Here is a 19,335-nt window from a genome sequence, read left to right on the forward strand (position 1 = left end):
GGGGGGGGGGGGGGGGGGGGAGTGTCCTGTCTCAGTCCTTTAGTGATCCTGTGCCCTCACAAGGTTTTCTGTTTTTTCTCTCCCTTTAGGTGGATCAGGAGGGCAAGAGTGGCTGGCAGGTGGGTTCTGCCTGCCAGTTAGGCTCAGAGAACAAGCTGCGAAGCTTTGGTTAACTAGTTTCCCCCGAGGGCTGGCCTTTTTAAGAGAAATAGTGCTCTGGGGTATTTCAGAATGGTTCCCTCATGTCCTGGAAACCCAAGGGAATTTTTCTCCACGATTTACTGTGGGAACTTAGTCCATTTAGTAGAGTTAAGACTGTGGGGACCCCCAGTGACTAGGTGCCCCTGGAGTTTTTAAATTCTCAGACTTGTCTGCACAGAGCCTCCAGCAATGAGTCAACCGTGGCTTGGTTTCCTGGGGCTGTCCTGCACTGGGGTCTCTGCTCCGGTCGCCCCCCTGTCCCCATGCCCCCTCCCGTTTGCCCAGCTGTCTGTCCAATCTCAGGGACAGCAGTTTGCCTTGTGGCCTCCCCTCTCTTAAGGATCCAAGAAGAGTGGCTGAGTTTTCATTCTGTTCAGCTTTTTACTTGTAGTTAGGATGGAGCGGAGACTGCCAAGCTCCTTACATTCGGAACAGGAAACCAGAAGCCCTATCTTTTCCTTTAAACATGCAATTTCAACACATTTTCAAAGACAGTGAAACGGCTAATGATGTAGGTTTTATTCCACACACATAGACACATGTAGAGCCAGTCTTAAAAATCTAAAAAGACAGGATGTTGTAGGCAACATTTTAAAGAAAAACTACGTTAGTCCTGGGACATTCCTTTTAAAAGAACATTAACATTCATTTTCCTCAAATTCCTGATCTTCGTACCCTTGTTACAAATAAGAACAAAAGCCACGGCAATTAGTACTGGGTATTAGGTTCTTGCCACGTTCCTGTGCTAGCACTAATCCTGAGTAAAAGGCATTATTTAACCCATTTCATAGATTAAGAAACTGAGGCTCAGAAAGTTTGGACACTTTGCCTAACGTCATAAAATTTGTAAGTTAATAGCGAGATAATAATAATAATAATAATGTCTTAAATCCCTATGGTTAAACCTAATCAGAGTCCTGGCCATCTCTGGTGATTGGTGACATGCCTGTTGGCTTAGTCGGCAAGTGACCTTTGCAAACACTGACAGTGGGCTGTGCGTACATGTGAGATTATTTTGGACCATGTTCATTGTCCTCTTCCAGAATATGCTTTCCTAACCTATTTTATCAGAACCTCTGATGCCCTGTCCTCTCCCCTCACCTATTTTGAACCTCGGTATTGCAGCTTCCAGCAGGGGAATGCCTGGTTTTTAGGTAGTGTTGATGAGTTACCAGCAAATTTATAAAGATGTGGGTTTTTCATTAGTCTGGAAGTTGTTTGGTTTTAGTTTTTTGGTAACCCTGTGTTTACCCACCCTCAAATCAAATCGTCTTTTTTCAACTCAAATAAGTTCTTTCCTCCTCAGATCCAAGAGCTTTCAAGCTTTGAAGATAAAAGGACAGGCTGTTTCACAGCTCAGAACTTTCCATGATGTGTTGTCGGGACAGGAAGTGAATGTGCAATCCTTGACATGTCCTGAGGGGTTCATTCAAGACAGAGGCAGCATATCCAGAAGCAGCAAGCCTTAAATCCCTGGCCTGTGACGCACCACTCAGCTGCTCTGTGGCTCTCCGAGGTGGAAGTGAGCACTTTGTGGAGGGGCTTTGGAAGTGAACTCTAGCACCTGGTGAAGCCAAATGGAGCCTGCAGCTGAGAAGTGGGACTGGGCCCAGCATGGAAGACATCTTAAAGGGGAAGGATGGCCTTGGTTGGAAAGTGGATGACTCGTATTTGTCACTGACAACATTAAAACATTAAAGGCCTCATGTGGAAAAAGTTGATTAAAACACAAATTTAATATATTCATGTTTTATCTTCTCAATGAAAACTGAAAAGTAATAATCTACACATTTGTCACACTCAACAGAGCCTTCAGAGAGGTTAATGTGGATCATTAAACATCGTCTATTAAGGAATTACATTTCACAATAGTGAGTAAAAGGAAAACACATTAACAACAAAGACCACTATTCTTCCCGCCCCCCCATTCACATGCTCAAACTACACTATTTGTAACAAGAGAAAAAGAAAGACAAAGTTAAAAGCTTTTAAAACTTAGGATATAATAGAATTGCTTCTTCTTGCGAAATACTGTTTCAAGTCTGTTTATTTCAAAGTCAGGTCAGAATGCCACCTTCAAGTTGTGAAACGCCTGGGTTCTTAATACTCTCCTCCCTCTTTGCTTGAGAAAGGCTTTTACCCCCGTCCAACCACAGGGAGATGTTTCTACAATATAGGAGGTTTCTAAACTTGGTTGAAAATAGTTTACAGTTGAATCATTTTTTAAAAAATGGCCACTTGGGCCCCACCTGCCTGCCTGGGATGAAACGGCTCCATCAAACCCCCCCGGAGCCCGCGGGGGCAGGAAGACCGAGGGGAACGCGAACATCGTGCTGCCCCAAAGGGAAACCTATGGAAAGGACACGTGCGAGCGGATGGAGTCCGGTAACTTCACTCCAGTGACTCTCCAGTGGCCACAGGCCTTTTCAGTTTGACGAGTGTTCGTGAGGTACCCAGCGTGGCCGGAAGATAAGGTTAAACAGCTGTGGTGTCTGTAAAGAAGGCAGACCCGCTGTGCTCCTTTGTCTGGTGTGTGTGAGCGACTGGCACGGCGCGTCCTACGCAGCGCGCACTCTGTGACTATGATCAGCACTCACAGAATTATTGTCGCTGCTGACAAAGAATGTACTTAGCAAATGAGTGTGTAAAGCAAGTGGTCTTCACGCGGATGCGTCTATGGGTGAAGGTGCCCGAGTCAGGGGCCCTGGGCCACATCCCGGCAGGACCGCAGCAACTTACTTGACCTTCCCGAGACTTGTTTATAAAATGCGTAAGACAAGGACAGTCCCTTAGCGGGTCGGGGTGAGGCACCCCGCCTGGCACCCCGGGAGTCCCCTGCGCACCTCCACCTCTTCCCGGCGCCTCATTTCCTCCTCCTGCAGCCCTCTTTCTCGACAGACGCAAGCTGCTCGGTGTCTGGGCTGCTGGACTCCTTCCCCCCTCCCTCTAACCCCCTCCCCCCGCCGCCTAATCGTTACTCGGCACGCACACCACTTTCTCCTTGGCCCACAGAGGTCCTGTGGCTCCCACCTGACTTCAGGACAAGAACTACACTTGTTAGCCTGATGGGCCTCGTGCGCGCCCCGACTCCGCTCCCAGGAGTCCCCGGCTCGCCGCACTGGTGCTCCCTTCGGAGGAGCTCTCACCTCCTTCTGTCGTTCCCCTCAGGCAAAAGTGCTGTCCTCCAGGGCGCCCGGGGCCACGGCTGGGCCTCCCCTCCAGAGCCAGACTCGGCCCCTTGTCTCCTCACCGGACACGCGGCTCCTGCCACCGGCACCCGTGTCCCCCGCCTCCCAGCGTCCTCCGCGCCAGCCCGCCCTGCGGCCTTCAGGCAGGGCTGCGGGGGGCGGTGATGCGGGGCTCCGAGACACACAGGGGAACGACGCCCTCTCCCCTCTGTAAGCAGCTCTGACGGTGGAACAGCTCTTTCTGTTTTTCAGTCTCAAGAAGGATGCACTCTGTCCTGAACACTGCACCGTCCTAAACAGGGGTCCGCCTTGGGGCCGGGATTACACGACCCAAATGAGCTCTGCAGACACGGCTCATCTAGGAGTGCCTGGTCTTAACCCCGAGGCCGCGGACTCCGCGACCGCCTCCGGCCCTGCTATCAAGAGGCGCCAGGCAAGCGGTTGGGGCCCCAGTTCCGGTCGTCCAGGACCCGGAAGGGAGGCAGAGCCACACGCGTGCGTTTCCCTCCCAGGGCTGGAGCGGAACCTGCGGCAGGAGCATGCGCAGAGGGCACCGTGCGCGCGCGCTCGGCAGGAGCATGCGCAGAGGGCACCGCGCGCGCGCGCGCTCGGCAGGAGCATGCGCAGAGGGCACCGCGCGCGCCCTGCGGAGGGCTCTGGGCGCAGCGAGGCGTGGCGAGGCAGTGTGCTGAGCCTGTGTCGTGGCAGCGAAGAGCGGCGCGGACACGCGCTGGTGATGGCTGCGAGTGTTGTGCCCGAATCGCGAGTCCCCAGAGTCCTCCAAGGAGCCAGCGCGGATGCAAGAACAAAAGGGTCTTTATTACAAGCTCGAGCAGGGGCTCACCCATTTCCAGGGGCAGCGGCAGCAAGGCGAAGCCCCGAACAGTGGCGAGCAGGGTCTTTATGGAGGAAGGGCGGGGGTGTAACCGTGCACGCGCTGTATGTTTTGCATCATTACGTAAGCACCAATCATAATTGTACAACACCCATAGTAACAGCATAGTAACAGTTTTGACCATTCAGTATCCGCGAGGCGTCCGTTACTTTTGGCGGGACCCAGTCATGACCTTTGAGAGTCTTTTAAAATGACCAGTTATGAGTTGGGCTCCGAGAATCTACGTGGGGCTTCTGCAAGCGTGATTGATTGGCAAGTTCCGTGATTGATTGGCAAGTTTGTACAAAGTAACCACCTGCAGTTCCCAGCCCTGACTCGTCTCCAAGACTACAGGAATGTTACACATTTCTTTTGATTGGCAGATCCCAGGGCGGTCCGAGGGGTCCGAGGGTGGCTTCAGCTGAGGCTTTTCCTGGAACCGGGACTATGTGCAGCCTGAGGTTTTTAATGGAGGACTTAATTTCAGGCTCCTCACGAGCAGAGGAAGCGTTGAGGCGGCAACCCGCGGGAGGAGCGGCAGATGCCAGGACCAGAGGCGACGCACAGCGTGGCGAGTTTGGGATGGAAACGCTGGGGTGAGGCGAGGTGGGACGGTGGCCACAAGGTGCAGGGAGAAAGCTGCCGAGGTTGGCCAGGGCCAGACCGTGGAAGGCCTTTATGCCTTGTGGAGGCATCTGGACTCCTTCCGGAGGGTTCTAGGGCAGGCAGCCTCTGAGATGGAGTGAAATAGATTGCAGTAACTCTGGAAATCGGATTCTGGACATCTGTCGCCGGGGTGTGGGGTGGTTTTGTTCAATGCCCTTTCTGAACGAACTCTGTGACGTCTGTAATCTTTGTTAGGTTTATCCACGGAACCCTCTGCCCCGTTGACTCAGGGCTCGGTTCAATGAATGGGCAGAGATCTCCTTAAATTCCTATGACCAACAAATTCCTGTGTACCCCGTGGGGCACCTCTTCAGTACTGAGCCGGTGACAGCTATGCCCAGCACTCGCTCCCTGGCTGTGTAGAGTCTGAGGACTCAGCCAGGGGTGAGAACTTAGGGCCTTCTCAGTCTTTTTCCAGCATACACACAGCCCTGCCCGTGCAGATGGCTGGCCAGAGCCCAGGAAGACGCCAAAGCGTGTAAAGCCCTAGGAGACTCCTTCCTCAGCTTGTCCCTTTAAGCTTTCTGGTTAGCTGCTTGTGTGCCTCCTGTTACCCACTGCCTCAAGCATGCGCAGAGCCCCCAGCTAGGAAGTTAAACAATTGCCTCTAATGTTTTTGAATAAACACCCCTTGGAGAAAAGGCTTTTTGCGTGCAGTGAGTGCAAGTCAGGTCAAAGAAAGATGACCTTGCAAGTGGGGTCTTCCAGGGAACTATCAGAGTGACCGGATAATGGCAGTGCCCTGGGAGTGAGGCTCTCGGGGACCCCAGCCCCATTTTGATCTGTCTCTTGGATACCAGGGCTGCTGGTCTTACTCTGTTTGGTTTTCAAGGCAGCAGTGGAGACAGGAAGATTGGAATAGGGCGAGTTGAAATACACAACTCTCACTGTTCTTACCAAGATTCAGTCACATACACCGAATAGAAGATTCCCAGATGACTGCAAGCCTTTGGTTAATTCCAGGAGTTCCGACAAAGTTGATTTTGACCATTTATTGTTAGTTTTCTTGTTACTTTTTTTGGAGGAAAAAATGTTCAGAAGTCCTTATTCCTAACCAGATTTCTGTTCTGGAAGGTGAGTTTGACCCGCATGTGTAGAAGACATTAGGATTTGGGTGAGACTGGAGTCCGGGAGAGGAGATGGGAGTTTTCATGGTCAGTGGGCAACATGATAGTATTCATAGGAGGGGAAACACCCGAAAGAGCTCCTATGTATCAAAGGGTTGCAGTTTGCCAGGTTCTGTGCTCAGTATTTTACATATTTTTTTTGTACATCATCATATCTATTTTAAAGATGATAAAACTGCATTTCAATACCTTGTCCAAGGTCACGCAGCTAAAAGGGAGATAGAGCAGCTTTTGAATCATGAATCTGACTTTAAAATCCATGTTCATAATCACTAGCTTGTATTTCTAGAAGGAGGCCCGATTTCTACTGTAAAATCATTCTTGTAACAAATATTCCTTCATGACTGGGTACGTGCTGGGTACTGTTTTAGGGGTTAGGGATATAGTAGTGAACAAGATAGAAAAAAGTCCCTGTTCTCATGGAGCTTATATTCTAGTTGGTGGAGACACACAGTAAACAAGGTACATAAGCAAACTATATCTTATGTTGGATGGTGATAGGTGCTGAAATAAGGCAAAGGAAGGAGAAAGAGAAAGGGCCTTGCTAGAAAGTAATATTTGAGCAAGGATCTGAGGCTGAGAGAAGAAGCATGTGCATATCTTTTTCTTTTTAATGTTTATTTATTTTTGAGAGAGAGACAGAGACAGAGAGAGAGAGAAAGAGCAAGCAGGGGAGGGGCATAGAGAGAAAGGGAGACACAGAATCTGAAGCAGGCTCTAGGCTCCAAGCTATCAGCACAGAGCTTGACACGGGGCCCAGACCCACGAACCGTGAGATCATGACCCAGCTGAAGTCTGGTGCCCAACTGACTGAGCCACCCACAGGCACCCCAAAGAATGTACATGTCTAAGTGAAGAGCACTCTGGACAGAAAGGATAGCAAGTGCAACGGCCCTGAGGCAGGAAGGTACTTGACTTGCATGAGAAACAGCAAGCGGTCAGGGTGGTGGGTAGACCTGAGTGAACGAGGAGGGGGAGTATAAGGAGACAAGGTCAGAGAGGTAATGGGGACCCAGACTGCATGGGCCTCATAGGCCACTGGAAGGAGTCTCACTTTGAGCATTGACATCCCTGAAAAGATTCCTCTGTCTTACGTGTTGAGAATGGAGAGACAGGGCCAGACAGGAGGCGGCCAGGAAGCAAGCTTTGCAGGAACCTAGGACAGGGGACATGGCTTGGGGCAAGGTGGTAGCATTGGAGAGGTGAGAAGTGGTCAGCTTCCGTATATATTTTGGAGATTAAGCTTACAGGATTTGCTGGTTGTCTGGTGGTGGGGAGTGAGGAAAGAAAGTTATCAAGGACAACTCCAAGTTTGGGAGCTTCCACCGCGGGGAGAATGGCATTTCCCTTGCTGAGATGGGGGAGGGTGGGAGGAAGAGGTTTGGGGAATTCAAGCAGGTGTCTGCGGGTGTTTCGTTGAGTGACCTATCCAGTATCCTTGGGGAGCTTTCTGGTGGCCAGTTTGATGCACAAGTCTGTTGTTCAGGGAGATAACTGAGCCTGGGTGAGCAAGACAGCATAGAGGTGAGGACCACGAAATGGCCATAATAGCATAATGGTAAAAGGGGGTGGGTAGAGGTCAGATACACTCAGAAAGCACAGCCCTTGGGATCCCTCCCACCTCATCTCCTACCTTGTTTGCTTCAGCAGAAGCATTCTTCCATCAGCAGTATTCACACTGATGACCTTGATTTATAAAAAGAAATAAATAAATGAAGCAGCCGGCACGGGACGCCACTCAGTGACCACTGTGTGACAGCTCTGTGCTCTGGAAATGCTCCTGTGTCATCTCACTGAACTTCAGTATACAGTGAGAAGGCAGGGAGGGCTGACATTAATTTTGCAAGATTTCCACACCAAAAAAACCCTGTTAAACTTGACATAAATAAATGTGTGACATTTAAACAGGCAAGCCTCAGTTTTCAGGAAAATGAATTCAGGTGGACCAGCCCTTGCCCAAGGACACAGGACAAATGAGACTTCACTGCATGTTAGGTCAAGATGGAGAGAGCTGGAAAGTGGGGAGAAGCCGGTACAGACTCGTTCAAGTCCACTCAATCCAGGGTCAATGGCCATCCATCACTCAGCGCTCTCCCCAGGCAGAAAATGGACATGGTTTGCTAGAGAGAGTTCATATTTCCCACTTGTATTAATCTTCCCTTTCTAGGGAGCTTGCCAATCTGCTGAGGAAAACACGCTTCATGTCAGCATTTCCAATGTCAGTGAAAGCCCTTTGTTTGCCTTGCCCTTCCCAGGGACTGACCGACCGCATTTCCACGCGGGAACCATCTTTTTATCCGCTCGTCACATACGGTTGGCTCAACCCAACGGGTCTTTTCTCTGGAGCGTCTTGCTGCAGTCTGTGGTTACAGTTTTTAAAGACTTAATAAACAGATGTGTTTTTCTATCCCCAAGGAAGGAAATGAAGATTGTCACTTGGTGTTGTTTTCTGCCATCATGTTTTTGTTACTGTTGTAGAAATGGAGCAGAAAATTACTGTTGCTCCTTTATTGCTCAACTGCCCACGCTACTTCCAGTCCTTGGGAAGAAAATCAATTGTTTTTGCAAATTTTATTCAGACATTTGGGTTATTATTTGCTGAAATCATCTCCATTCTTTCCTCTGAAAAGAGGAAGTTCTGTGATTGGAAAAAAAAAAAAAAAAACCACTGCTTTTCCACTGCAATGAAAAATCAGCTGCTGTGGTAGCCTTTCATTATATCTCTGCACCTCACTTAGTCACAGGATATTAGTGAAATAGATGATATGTTTACACCTGTCTTTTATGTCATGCAACTTTAAAGTTCTTTCAAAAGTTTTTAAAGTTTATTTATTTTGAGAGAGACAGAGACAGTGCAAGTAGGCGAGGTACAGAGAGAGAGAGAGCGAGAGAGAGTGAGCAAGAGAGAGAACACATGCAAGTAGGGGAGGAGCAGAGAGAGAAGGGGAGAGAGAGAATCCCAGGCAGGCTCCATACCATCAGGGCAGAGCCTGCTGTGGGGCACAAACCTGATCAGATCATGACCTGAGCTGAAGTCAGACACTTCAGACTGAGCCCCCCAAGCACCCCTGGCTTTTATTTCTATCACAGATGGGTCATGGAGCAAACCAGGCTCTGAGCTGTCAGCACAGAACCCGATGTGGGGCTCGAACCCACGAGCCACGAGATCATGACCTGAGCTGAGTCATATGCTTAACTGACTGAGCCACCCAGGTGCCCCTAAATGACTTACTTTTCAAACTTTGATTTAGAGCAGACATTTTTATACCACTTGAAAGTTTTTGATTTGTGCGACAACCAAGTAATTATAAAATTTGGGCTACATTAGCATAACAGGTTGACTCTAGCCAAGAGGTCTGAGGTGGTAGACGTTCACACAGGCAACTGACAATTTCAGTTACATCTTGGTTGTTCTCAGGCTACTGGTGGATACTTATTCTAGGAGAGAGGAAGTTGGTCTGAAATGGTTTTGTGGTTTTTTTTTCCCCCTCAAGATTCTACTTTTAAGTAATCTCCACCCTCAACGCAGGGCTTGAACTCACAGCCCCACAACCAAGAGTCACACACTCCACCTACTGAGCCAGCCAGGCACCTCCAGTTGAAAATGTTGTAAAATCATTGGCAAACACTGGAGACATATACTTGCTAAGGTTATAGACTGAATAATTAAGGATGGATTTTGACATGGTTCTTGACTTAGTTGCCAGCTTGCTTAGTGATATGGGACAAGTCATTGGCCCAGCCTCAGTCCCAGTAGGGGCTAGAATACTGGCCTCCAGAGTCAAGTGTAGGAGAGGAGAGGGGCAAGCAGAAGGCTGGGCAGGGGTCCTTTGGGATTGGGGGGCGGGGATGGGAAGAGGGGAAGACACATTTCCTGATACAGTCTTTGCTGCTTACAAAGGACTCCATCATGAGGTAGATGTGAAACTGTGAGGCTAGGAGTCAGAATCCACAGGACTGTGAGGGAAAAATTAAGTTCAGCTGGGAGAGATTTCCATTCTCCTTCCAGCAGGGGTCAGTATGAGGGTCGTTGTATTAGTCGGATAAGGCTACCACAAAAAAAAGTTCCTCAGATCTGGGAGCTTAAACAACAGAAATTTATTAGCTCACAGTTCTGGAGGCTACAAAGTCCCAAATCAGGATATCGGCAGGGTTGAGTTCCTCAGAGGCCTCTGTCTTGTGTCTCCACGTGGGTATCCCTCCGTGTCATTTCCTGTTCTTCTAAGGACACCAGTCATACTGGATTAGAACCCATCTGTATGACCTCATTTTATTTTAATTGCCTCTTTGAAGGCCGTATCTCCAAATGTACTTATAGTCTTAGGTACTGAGGGTTAGGACTCCAGAATAGGAATCTGGGGGGTACCATGCAGCCCACAGTGATATTACAGTGGTCTCCATACCACTGTAATTTCACATGTGCTTTGCCAGAGAAAACATTGGAGCATGAATACCAAACAAATCTACTTGACTATTTATAAATCATAGTTAACTAGGCTAATAGGTTTGCACCCATATATAGAAACTTTAAAGGATAAGCAAGTTGAAATAGAAGTTCTATATTTTGTCCCATTACCGAGAGGGCTATTTGGGTACCCCGTGAGGCTCAGGCACCCTGCTTTTGGGGGACCACAGCCACTGCGGTTACCATGTCTGTCTTTCTGATTCTTATTTTTCCAAGGCTTTCTTGGGGAACCTACCTGCTGTCCAGATTGACATACTCATTTCTTAGATATGAATACCCTCTCTCAGATTATAATCAAGTCTCCTTGCCTTAGAGCCATGCTCTCTCTTTAAGGAGACTTTCCCTACATCATGACCTCTCCTGTGTAGATGTAGTTTACCTCAGCAATCAGATTTCCCTCAGCTCTTGGTCCTTGAGGGCACACATCAGCATCCTATCAGGCCCACCACCTGCATTTTCCATTTGCCACCTCACAGCTTTCTCTTTGATCCACTTCTCATTCTTCTTATACGTAATTTCCATTTCCTCACCTAGACTGTAAAGGCCAAGAGAAGACGGATTAGCCTAAAATCTGTCTTCCTAGTGCCAGGCATGGTGCTTGAGAACACAGGAGCTTCATGGACTGTGGATATTAGAACTTTCCACATCATCACATGGTGAAATAGAAAATTGACAACTCACTACTGCTTTGGAGTTTAAAACTTCAAGTCTTGCAATTAAGCGTAAGGTGGATATCATTCTAACACAATTAAGAAATTAATAGCCTTCCTAGTTGCCCTTCTAGAAAGTCCTTGGGGAGTAAAAAGATATAAAAAGCCATTGCCTTTGCCTTCATGAGCATTCCCAGTGTGTGGTACAAGGATATTGGCAAAATGGCATCCAGCCTCACCTTCAGCCCGGAGTTGCTGCAGGTGAATTGACCCTTAAGGGTTCCCTGAACTGTCACTGAAAGAAAAGCAAAGGCAAGACTGGGGAGTTCTGGGAAAAGCTACTGGATAGCGCCCAGGGCTGTGTGACTGAACTCAGGGGAAGACTGGGGCTCCGTCAAGCATCCCATCAAGACCTGGTGGCCCCATTTTTTAGCATCTTTCCTGGGCTTTCCTGCCTCTCGACCAGTGTCTTTGCCCTATTCCTCTGGCAGATCTCTCTTGTAATTAAGGTGGGCTGGCAGAACCGCAGTGGTCATCAGTGCTCATGGGCCAACATCTCTGTCTGGCAGTCTGTGTACATTCTGACACAGATCTCTTGGGGGCTGTTCCTGATGCAAATGTGGAAGAGATATCTGAGGGAGGACAGCCGATGGGACTTTCTCAGATCATGTCATGCCAGAGCCATCTCTTGGGGCGTGCTGGGTTCTGTCAGGTGTGCTGGGTTCTGTCAGGTTTTGGCTCAGATGATAATGGGAGACTAATCATGGGATATTAGCTTCTCAGCAGCCCTTACTTTGGGCTATGATGTACAGACCACCAATGCATAGAAGAACAAACTCTATTGGCTGCTTAATGGAGGGGGTATGAGTTCTGTTTTAAAAGAAGTGTATCTCTCCCTGTGCTGACCTTCCCTTCCCGTTTAATTAGGGATTTGGGACTGTAGGTGCTCTTGAATATGATCTCAGTAAACCTTGCTCACTGTCCAAGACTCCTCCTTTAGGTGTATTTACCAATGAACTTCAGCTTCTAGGCAGAGTTACCAGTGGGGCATGTGAGGGGGCTCCCAGTAAGCCTCATTAGAACTGCACACCTCGTCACTGGAAGGTCCCCAGGCATTTTCACATCCAATATAAAATCTACTCTCTGGTCTTCATGAGTCAAGGACAAAGAGCCTCTCTACTCTTTGGAGCTCCATTTAGACTTAACAAACCAGATCAAACTTTCAGCCCTTCAGCAATGCCTGGCAAGTGTACACCACATCGCAGGCTCAGTGACGGGACAAGTGGAAGACGCCAACTCTGTAACACTGACAAATGGCTACCTGCATTCTGTGTACTCGGTACTTGCCACCATTATTTCATTTATTCTTCACAGGCATGAGAAAGGCATCATTCTCCCCATTCTGCAGATCAAAAAGCTAAGGATCAGAGAGTTACAGGGGCACCTGGGTGGCTTAGTCGGTTAAGCGTCCGACTTTCGCTTAGGTCATGATCTCACGGTTCGTGGGTTCGGGCCCCGCATCGGGCTCTGTGCTGACTGCCAGCTCAGAACCTGGAGCCTGTTTCAGTCTGTGACTCCCTCTCTCTCTGACCCTCCCCTGCTCACGCTGTCTCTCTCTCTCTCTCCTAGAAATAAATAAAACATTAAAAAAAAAAGAGTTACATAGTTGTTGGTCAAAAAGTCAGGATTTGAATCCAGTCTTGGCTCCAAAGCTCATGCTCTTTCCATGGCTGTTGAACTGAAGAGAATGTATGACCTTTGTGTGCTGACAGGGGAGAAGAGGGCCAGTCATGTCAGCCATTGTATGGCCATTGCTTATTGACTCTAGATTGACAATTTCTTGGCTAAGCAGAGGACTTTGTAGTTTTATTGCATGTATCTCTGATTGAGAGCCATTGTTTTGTTCATTCCTCTGTTGATGAAGACTCCATCCATCTAGCCCTGTGTCAGTAAACCCGGTCAGGTGCGTCTTAGGGTGTGACAGATGTGGCCAACTTCACCTTCTTGTACTAGATGGTACTTGCATTGATTTTATTTCAATGAGTTGGGAATTGTAGGGCACCAGATGGCAGGGACCAGCTATGGGTTCACGTTCCATTTTTTCCTACTAACTGCAATGTAAAGTTCTAGCCAGGTCATGGCTCCAGCTCTCTTCCAAGAGTGGGATTCTTCAAGGATCCAAGCAGTCCTGGACCCCTGAGCTGGCATGGATCCCAGAGGCCTTGCTAGTGCATACCAGCTCAGTCCTTTGCAAGGACAGCTGGTGCCTCTCTGGGCAAGAGGATATATGTGTTACTGTGACCCTTTTCCCAGGGAAGAAAGTATAGACCCCTTATTATCATGTCATTGTAACTGTATCTATTTTACCCATTCTAAGTGATGAATTTCTCTCCAATACATTGACATTCTCAAAAGTACAAACATGAGAAGGTGGGGCTGTTAAGCAAGGAGTTTGCCAACTGTATTCATCTGCCAGGACTGCCAACATGCCCTGGACTGGGTGGGTTGAAAGATAAATATTTATTTTCTTACAATTCTAGAGGCAAGAAGTTCAAGATCATGGTGTCAGCAGGGTTGGCTCCTCCTGGGTCCTCTCTCTTTGGCTGGTAGATGGCTGTTTTCTTACAAGGGCACAGGTCATATGGGAGGACCCACCCTATTGATCTCATTACCTTAATTAACCTCTTTAAAGGCCCCATCTCCATGTCCATCACATTCTGAGATATTGGGAGTTAGGGCTTCAACATACGAATTTTGGCGGCGCATAATTCAGCCTGTAATGCTGACGTGATATATCCTTCCTTGAGGCAGAAATGAAGCTCCTATCTTGGAATGGATGAATAATCTGGGTTTGTTTATGTCTCTGGCTTCCTGAGAGGTGGAAGGATCACGTGGTGGTGTCAGGGTGACTCAGGTGTGTTGGGGGATTCTGCGAAGAGCCTCCAGTAATGAGGTACAGAGGTCTTTAGCCTTCTGGTTTTCTCTTGTTTTTATGGTTTTCTTCTGGTTTTTATGGGGAGGAAACTGGGACCAGGGAGATGGTGTGACTTGTCCATGTCACACAGTGAGTCAGAAAAGCTAGGGCAAGCATAGTCTCCCAGGTCTGTCTGAGGCAGACCACCACTGTGCCTCCAGTTAGCTTTGCTGCCTTTGGTTTCCGACAGGAAAATGCCAATGGCCACATTCATTGCATGTCCTCTGGGTGGAGTTTGTGAGAAAAGCCTATAAAACTTCACAAAAAGAGCACAGGATGGTGCCCCTTTCCTTAGGCGCCTGGGTGGCTCAGTCAGGTAAGTGTCTGACTTCAGCTCAGGTCATGATCTCACAGTTTGTGGGTTCGAGCCCCACATCGGGGTCTGTGCCGACAGTGCAGAGCCTGCTTTGGATGCTCTGTTCCCCTCACTCTCTGGCCCTTCCCCGCTCTTTCTGTCTCTCTAAAAAATAAATAAACATTAAAAAATATTTAAAAGAAATAAAAAGCAAGGTTCTTAAGCAAAGAACTTTTGGGAAACTGAATCTCACACTAGCATCATTTAGGGTGGTATAAAGTGCCTGGGCTAGGGTCAGGACAGCTGGGGTTTGCCCGAGCTTTACCAGGAATGATTGTGAGATCCTAGCAAAGTTATCTCCTGGGGACTCAGTTTTTCTATAAGAAGCCCTTGAACTCTGTGAGTGGTTCGATGGTGGAACAGCTTCTCAGACTCCATGCGGTGGAAACCTTCCTCAGAAACCCAATGCATAAAATGGATAAAGTGCTGCACTCACTGAAGGGCAGGTGAAGACAGGGATGAGTCCACTCGGTCTGAGCACCTCCTCAGACCCCAACTTCCCCGGGACCCACAGGGTTCGTCCATAAGTCTCCCGGAGTCTTTAACACACCGCCATGTTTCTTACCAGGAGGTGGCTCTCTTCCCTAGTTTCTAAACTGTATTTTTTGGCAGAAAAGTGATCATTAATCAAACTAGTTTGTTGACTTGCTGAGGAAAAAAGTGCCTTCAGAATTCATCTGTTGAGGAAAGCTCCAGAAAGCAAGCCCTGTGTGACCTTGCCCTTTGGTTTATGACATTGTGCCATGTGAATCCCTGATTGAATACCCTCCTCACGTCCCAGCTTTCTGCCCCTTTAGAAATTTGATCTGACAATAAACTATTTTAAAAGAAAAGAAAAGAGAAAAGAAAGAAAAGAGAAGAGAAAAGAAAAGAAAGGAAAGAAAAGAAAAGAAAAAAGAAATTTGATCTGAGATTGGCGGGTAAAACTTAGATTCCCACTACTCCCAACCATCCCAGTAAGACTTAAATTAACGACACATAGGAAAACAGGACAAGTTTTTAAAGTACCTATATGGAGACTTTCCCTTACAATATGGTGGACTGGCTAGTATCAGATCAACCCCTACCTTGAGAACAACTAGACAAACAGGGTAAAATATTTTTTAAAACTCAGTTGAAGGTATCAAAGAGCTACCAAGGCGGCTAGGACTTGAATAGCCAAAACCAGGGAAAGAAGGGAATTACAGAGAGGGCAGCTTTCTGTGTCCTTACCCCACTGAGGCGCTTGCCAATCTCTACGTGCCAGAGAGGCCGAGCAACCGCGCCGAATTTTTAGGAGTTCCACGAGGCTGGGAAAACAGTACATTCAGCACCTGCCACGGAGGACGAGGCTCAGGAAACACTCCAGGCTGTTGGTTGGGGCAACTGAGGGGAGACCGAAAGGCACAAGGGTGATTCAGAAATGGATGAGCCTTCACGAAGACCGAAGCCAGCTTTGCATCAGCTCGTCCAGGCTGGGTTAAGATAATCTGCCCCTGGCCCACATGCCTACTGAAAGCAAAAGTAAATCCTATCTGGAGGCAGGCATATATCCTGTAGAATCTCAGATTATCTCTATAATTTTATATTCAGAATATTTAATGTTCAAAACAGACAGACAGATGGGCATGAGATCCAGGTTAAGAAACGGCCCGGGTGCTGTTCTAGTGTTTTCTGTAGCTATGCATGCTCTCTGTGTGTGATGCCTTCACAGGGAGGCAGCTACTTGGAAACAGGTCCAAGTGATATTAATAATCACGGTAACAGGAGCATATGCTCTCTCACTTATTCCAAACAACAGCCCTAGGGTGTCTGTATCATTTCCCCCCATTTTACAGATGAGAAAACAGGCTGGGGGATTTGCCCTAAGTCTGTCTGGTTATCTAGGCTTTGAGCCGCAAAGTAGTACCACTTACCCCGAGGCGTTCCAATTCGTGGACGTCTGTCTGTCGGTGACTGGCGCAAGGCGGATACTCAGCCTGTGATTTGAGCATTGGTGCCTGGCTTACGACTTGCCAAAGCAAACAGTCATTTATCAGGCGGGGCGAGCAGGCTCCGTGTTTCAACAGCTCAGAGCACGCTGCCTCTGCAGGGGTGAGTCCTCACGGCGTCCGGCTGGGATGCTGAAGTATCAGCTCCTGGACAGCTGTTGATGCTCAGGGACAGGTGCCTGTACGTGGCATGGGCTCTGTGGCCTCCTGGGAGGACTGCGTGGGTAGGAGAGGCAGCATCCCCGCCCCCTTAGGGACCATGGGTGCCGCCTGGGGGCCCGCAGACGTGCCCTAACTGAGACCTCTTACTGTGTCTGTCAGCTTTTCAGACGTGTCTTCAGAGAGTCTAGTGGGAACCCGGAGCCCCAAGAACGCCGCCCAAGGGGCGTCAGCTGGATCTGCAGGGTGTTCCTAGCAGGCAGTGGGGTCAGGGGTTGGCATTCGGGCTCCTCGGGGCCCTGCACGTTCCTTGGCGCCAGGGGGGTGAGGGAGGTTGGGGGAGAGGGAGTAGGTGGCCTCGGGCCCGCCCATCCCTGTTTCAGCCGTTGGGTGTCATTGTTACCTGCTCTTGAGATTGACGTTCACTTAAGATTTCAGTTTTTAAAATATTTGTTCATTTTATTTTATTTAAAAAAGGGTCCCAGTGTTTAAACAATATGTTGAATGGAGGAAGGGAAAGAAAAAAAATAGTTACAGAGAGGGAGGTGAGCCATAAGGCGCTCTTAAATACAGAGAACAAACTTGAGGGTTGATGGGGGTGGGGGAGAGGGACTGAAAAACTGGGTGCTGGGCATTGGAGAGGGCACTGGGTGAGCTTACTGGGATGAGCACTGGGTGTTGTACTGAAGCGAGGAGTCACGGGAATCTACCCCCAAAGCCAAGAGCACACTGTATACGCTGTATGTTAGCTAACTTGACAAATTATATTTTTAAAAATGTTGAAAGAGTGCCATTTTAATCTAACCTTCTTACTTGAAATATGAAAAATCTTGTCCCAGAGAGGATAACTGACATGTCCGAGGTGCTGGAGTTAGTGGAGAGCCACACACCGGCCAGGCTGGTGTGCTTCTCTTGTTCCACGCCTGGTCCCATAAAGGCAGTGTTATCGACTGGACAGTGTGTGGACACTGAGCCCAGAAGCTGGAATGGATTGTCCTCCAGACCAGACAGGATGGGTGACCATGAGGCCCCCCTTAGTACGTGCGGACCAGCTAGTTACATCTGCATTTTAACAGTGGTCCAGGATGCAGGTCTAGGAGGTTCCTTTCCCTGAACTGGTGGGCCTCATAGCAAAGTGGCTACGAGCTCTGATCCAGAATGTCCCTTGCCTTTTGTGGGGAGAAGGTGGCGAGGTCCAAGGCTGCTGCTACACTCCAGGCAGGGTGGCCCGCATTTATCTCAGCCTCCTGTTTGCTCTTCCCACACCCGCGCCCCTCACCTCTGCCCAGGCAGCCGCCAGCGCAGTTCCCGCCTGAGGTTGCTCCCCTGGACTCACCGGCACCGTTCAGCCAGATGTCACCATTTTCACTTTGGGATTCGTGACGTCAGCCTATGTTTTGGTACCTGCTCACGGGGCCACCGCATGCATGGCACTGCCCTGGTTGTCCCAAGCAGAAACGGTCTCAGCCTCTTACAAGTTTCAATAGTATTTTTGTCCTCCTTCCCTTTTTGTCCTTTAATGACATTTATTATCACTTGTCCCGTTCTTTGATTCTTTAAGCGTGACTGTCTTTCCTTTACCCAGACGTTACCCGCTGTGGAGCAGAGCTATGTCTCCTCTTCATTTGCATCCAGCGCACCAGCCTGAGACAGGGCACCAACTTGGACATTCCGGCTCCCTCACTCCCTACTTGCAGCCCCTCGCCACCTGGCCAGGATCCCTCGAGTCTGCTTGCTGTCCTCACCCTGACGCCTGCTCTGTGTCAGGTGGCCCTCATGGCTTGCTAGCACACTTTCACAGGCACGCCCACCCTGGGGTGGAGATGTGTCATCTAGCTCTCCTCAGGCCTCTGTACTGAGCCCCCCGCTAATGCTGCAGGGATGCCCATCTATCCTCTGTCCATCACATAGACACGAATCACCCCGTGTGCTGGCATCACACTGTGCCCGCATGAAGCGGGGTGAAGGAAACAGGCCTGGGTGTGTGCGCATGGATCTCATAGACTGGTTGGGGAGACCGACCACAACCACACAGCAACCAAGTCCCTCTCTTACAACTGGGCCATCCTCTGCACTGGGTGGCCAGGGTGTCCTCTATGAGGAGGTAATATTCAGGCCAAGGAGGGGCAGGGGGAGGACTCAGCCAGGTGGTGGGTGAGAGGAAGACCTAGGCAGAGGGCCAGCATGTGCTCAGCTTGTGTTCAGAAGGTCTCTGTGAGTGGAATGTGGTTAAAGGGAGAGCAAAAGAGCTAAGGTGGGTGAGGATATTGCAGGAGCTGGTGAAGGATCCGGAACAATGCAGTGTGGGGCTAAGCGTGTGGACCCGGGGTCAGACCGCCTAGGTTCAAACCCAGGCCCTGCCCTTCACTCCTCTCGACCTCGGTTTCCTTGTCTGTAAAATGGGGATGATACGATATCTCTGTGTACATATATTTATAGCTATGTATCTGTGTTGTAGATATCTCACCTTGTAGGGTTGCTTATGGGGATTGTGTGAGTTAAAGTAGGTAAAGCATTTAGAACAGTGCCTGCTGAGGGGCGAGCTGACTGAAGGATTTGGAGCAGACAGGCGGCTGCTTCGCACTTTCAAGGCTCATTCTGTTGTGCAGAGCGGCGTGACAGTGAACAGGAGTGGCAGCCGGGAGGCCAGCGGGCAGCTGGTGTGGACCTCCAGGCAAGGATGCTGGAGAGGGGCCTGGGTGGGGA

General features: G+C 49.1%; 1 protein-coding gene across 1 annotated transcript in view; it reads left to right on the top strand.

Annotated features, from left to right (window-relative positions):
• Nucleotides 1–1,934, top strand: part of KATNAL1 (katanin catalytic subunit A1 like 1) — a 125,341-nt gene extending 123,407 nt beyond the window's left edge. Inside the window, exon 11 of the mRNA XM_077745355.1 lies at nucleotides 1,508–1,934. Coding sequence (XP_077601481.1) covers nucleotides 1,508–1,670 — 163 coding nt within the window. The 3' untranslated portion in view covers nucleotides 1,671–1,934. The remainder of the gene's footprint in view (nucleotides 1–1,507) is intronic.
• Nucleotides 1,935–19,335: the final 17,401 nt, after the last annotated feature.

This window comes from Crocuta crocuta, unplaced genomic scaffold (genome assembly GCF_008692635.1).
Source record: "Crocuta crocuta isolate KB4526 unplaced genomic scaffold, BGI_CrCroc_1.0 scaffold258, whole genome shotgun sequence".
Classification (NCBI taxonomy): Eukaryota; Metazoa; Chordata; class Mammalia; order Carnivora; family Hyaenidae; genus Crocuta; species Crocuta crocuta.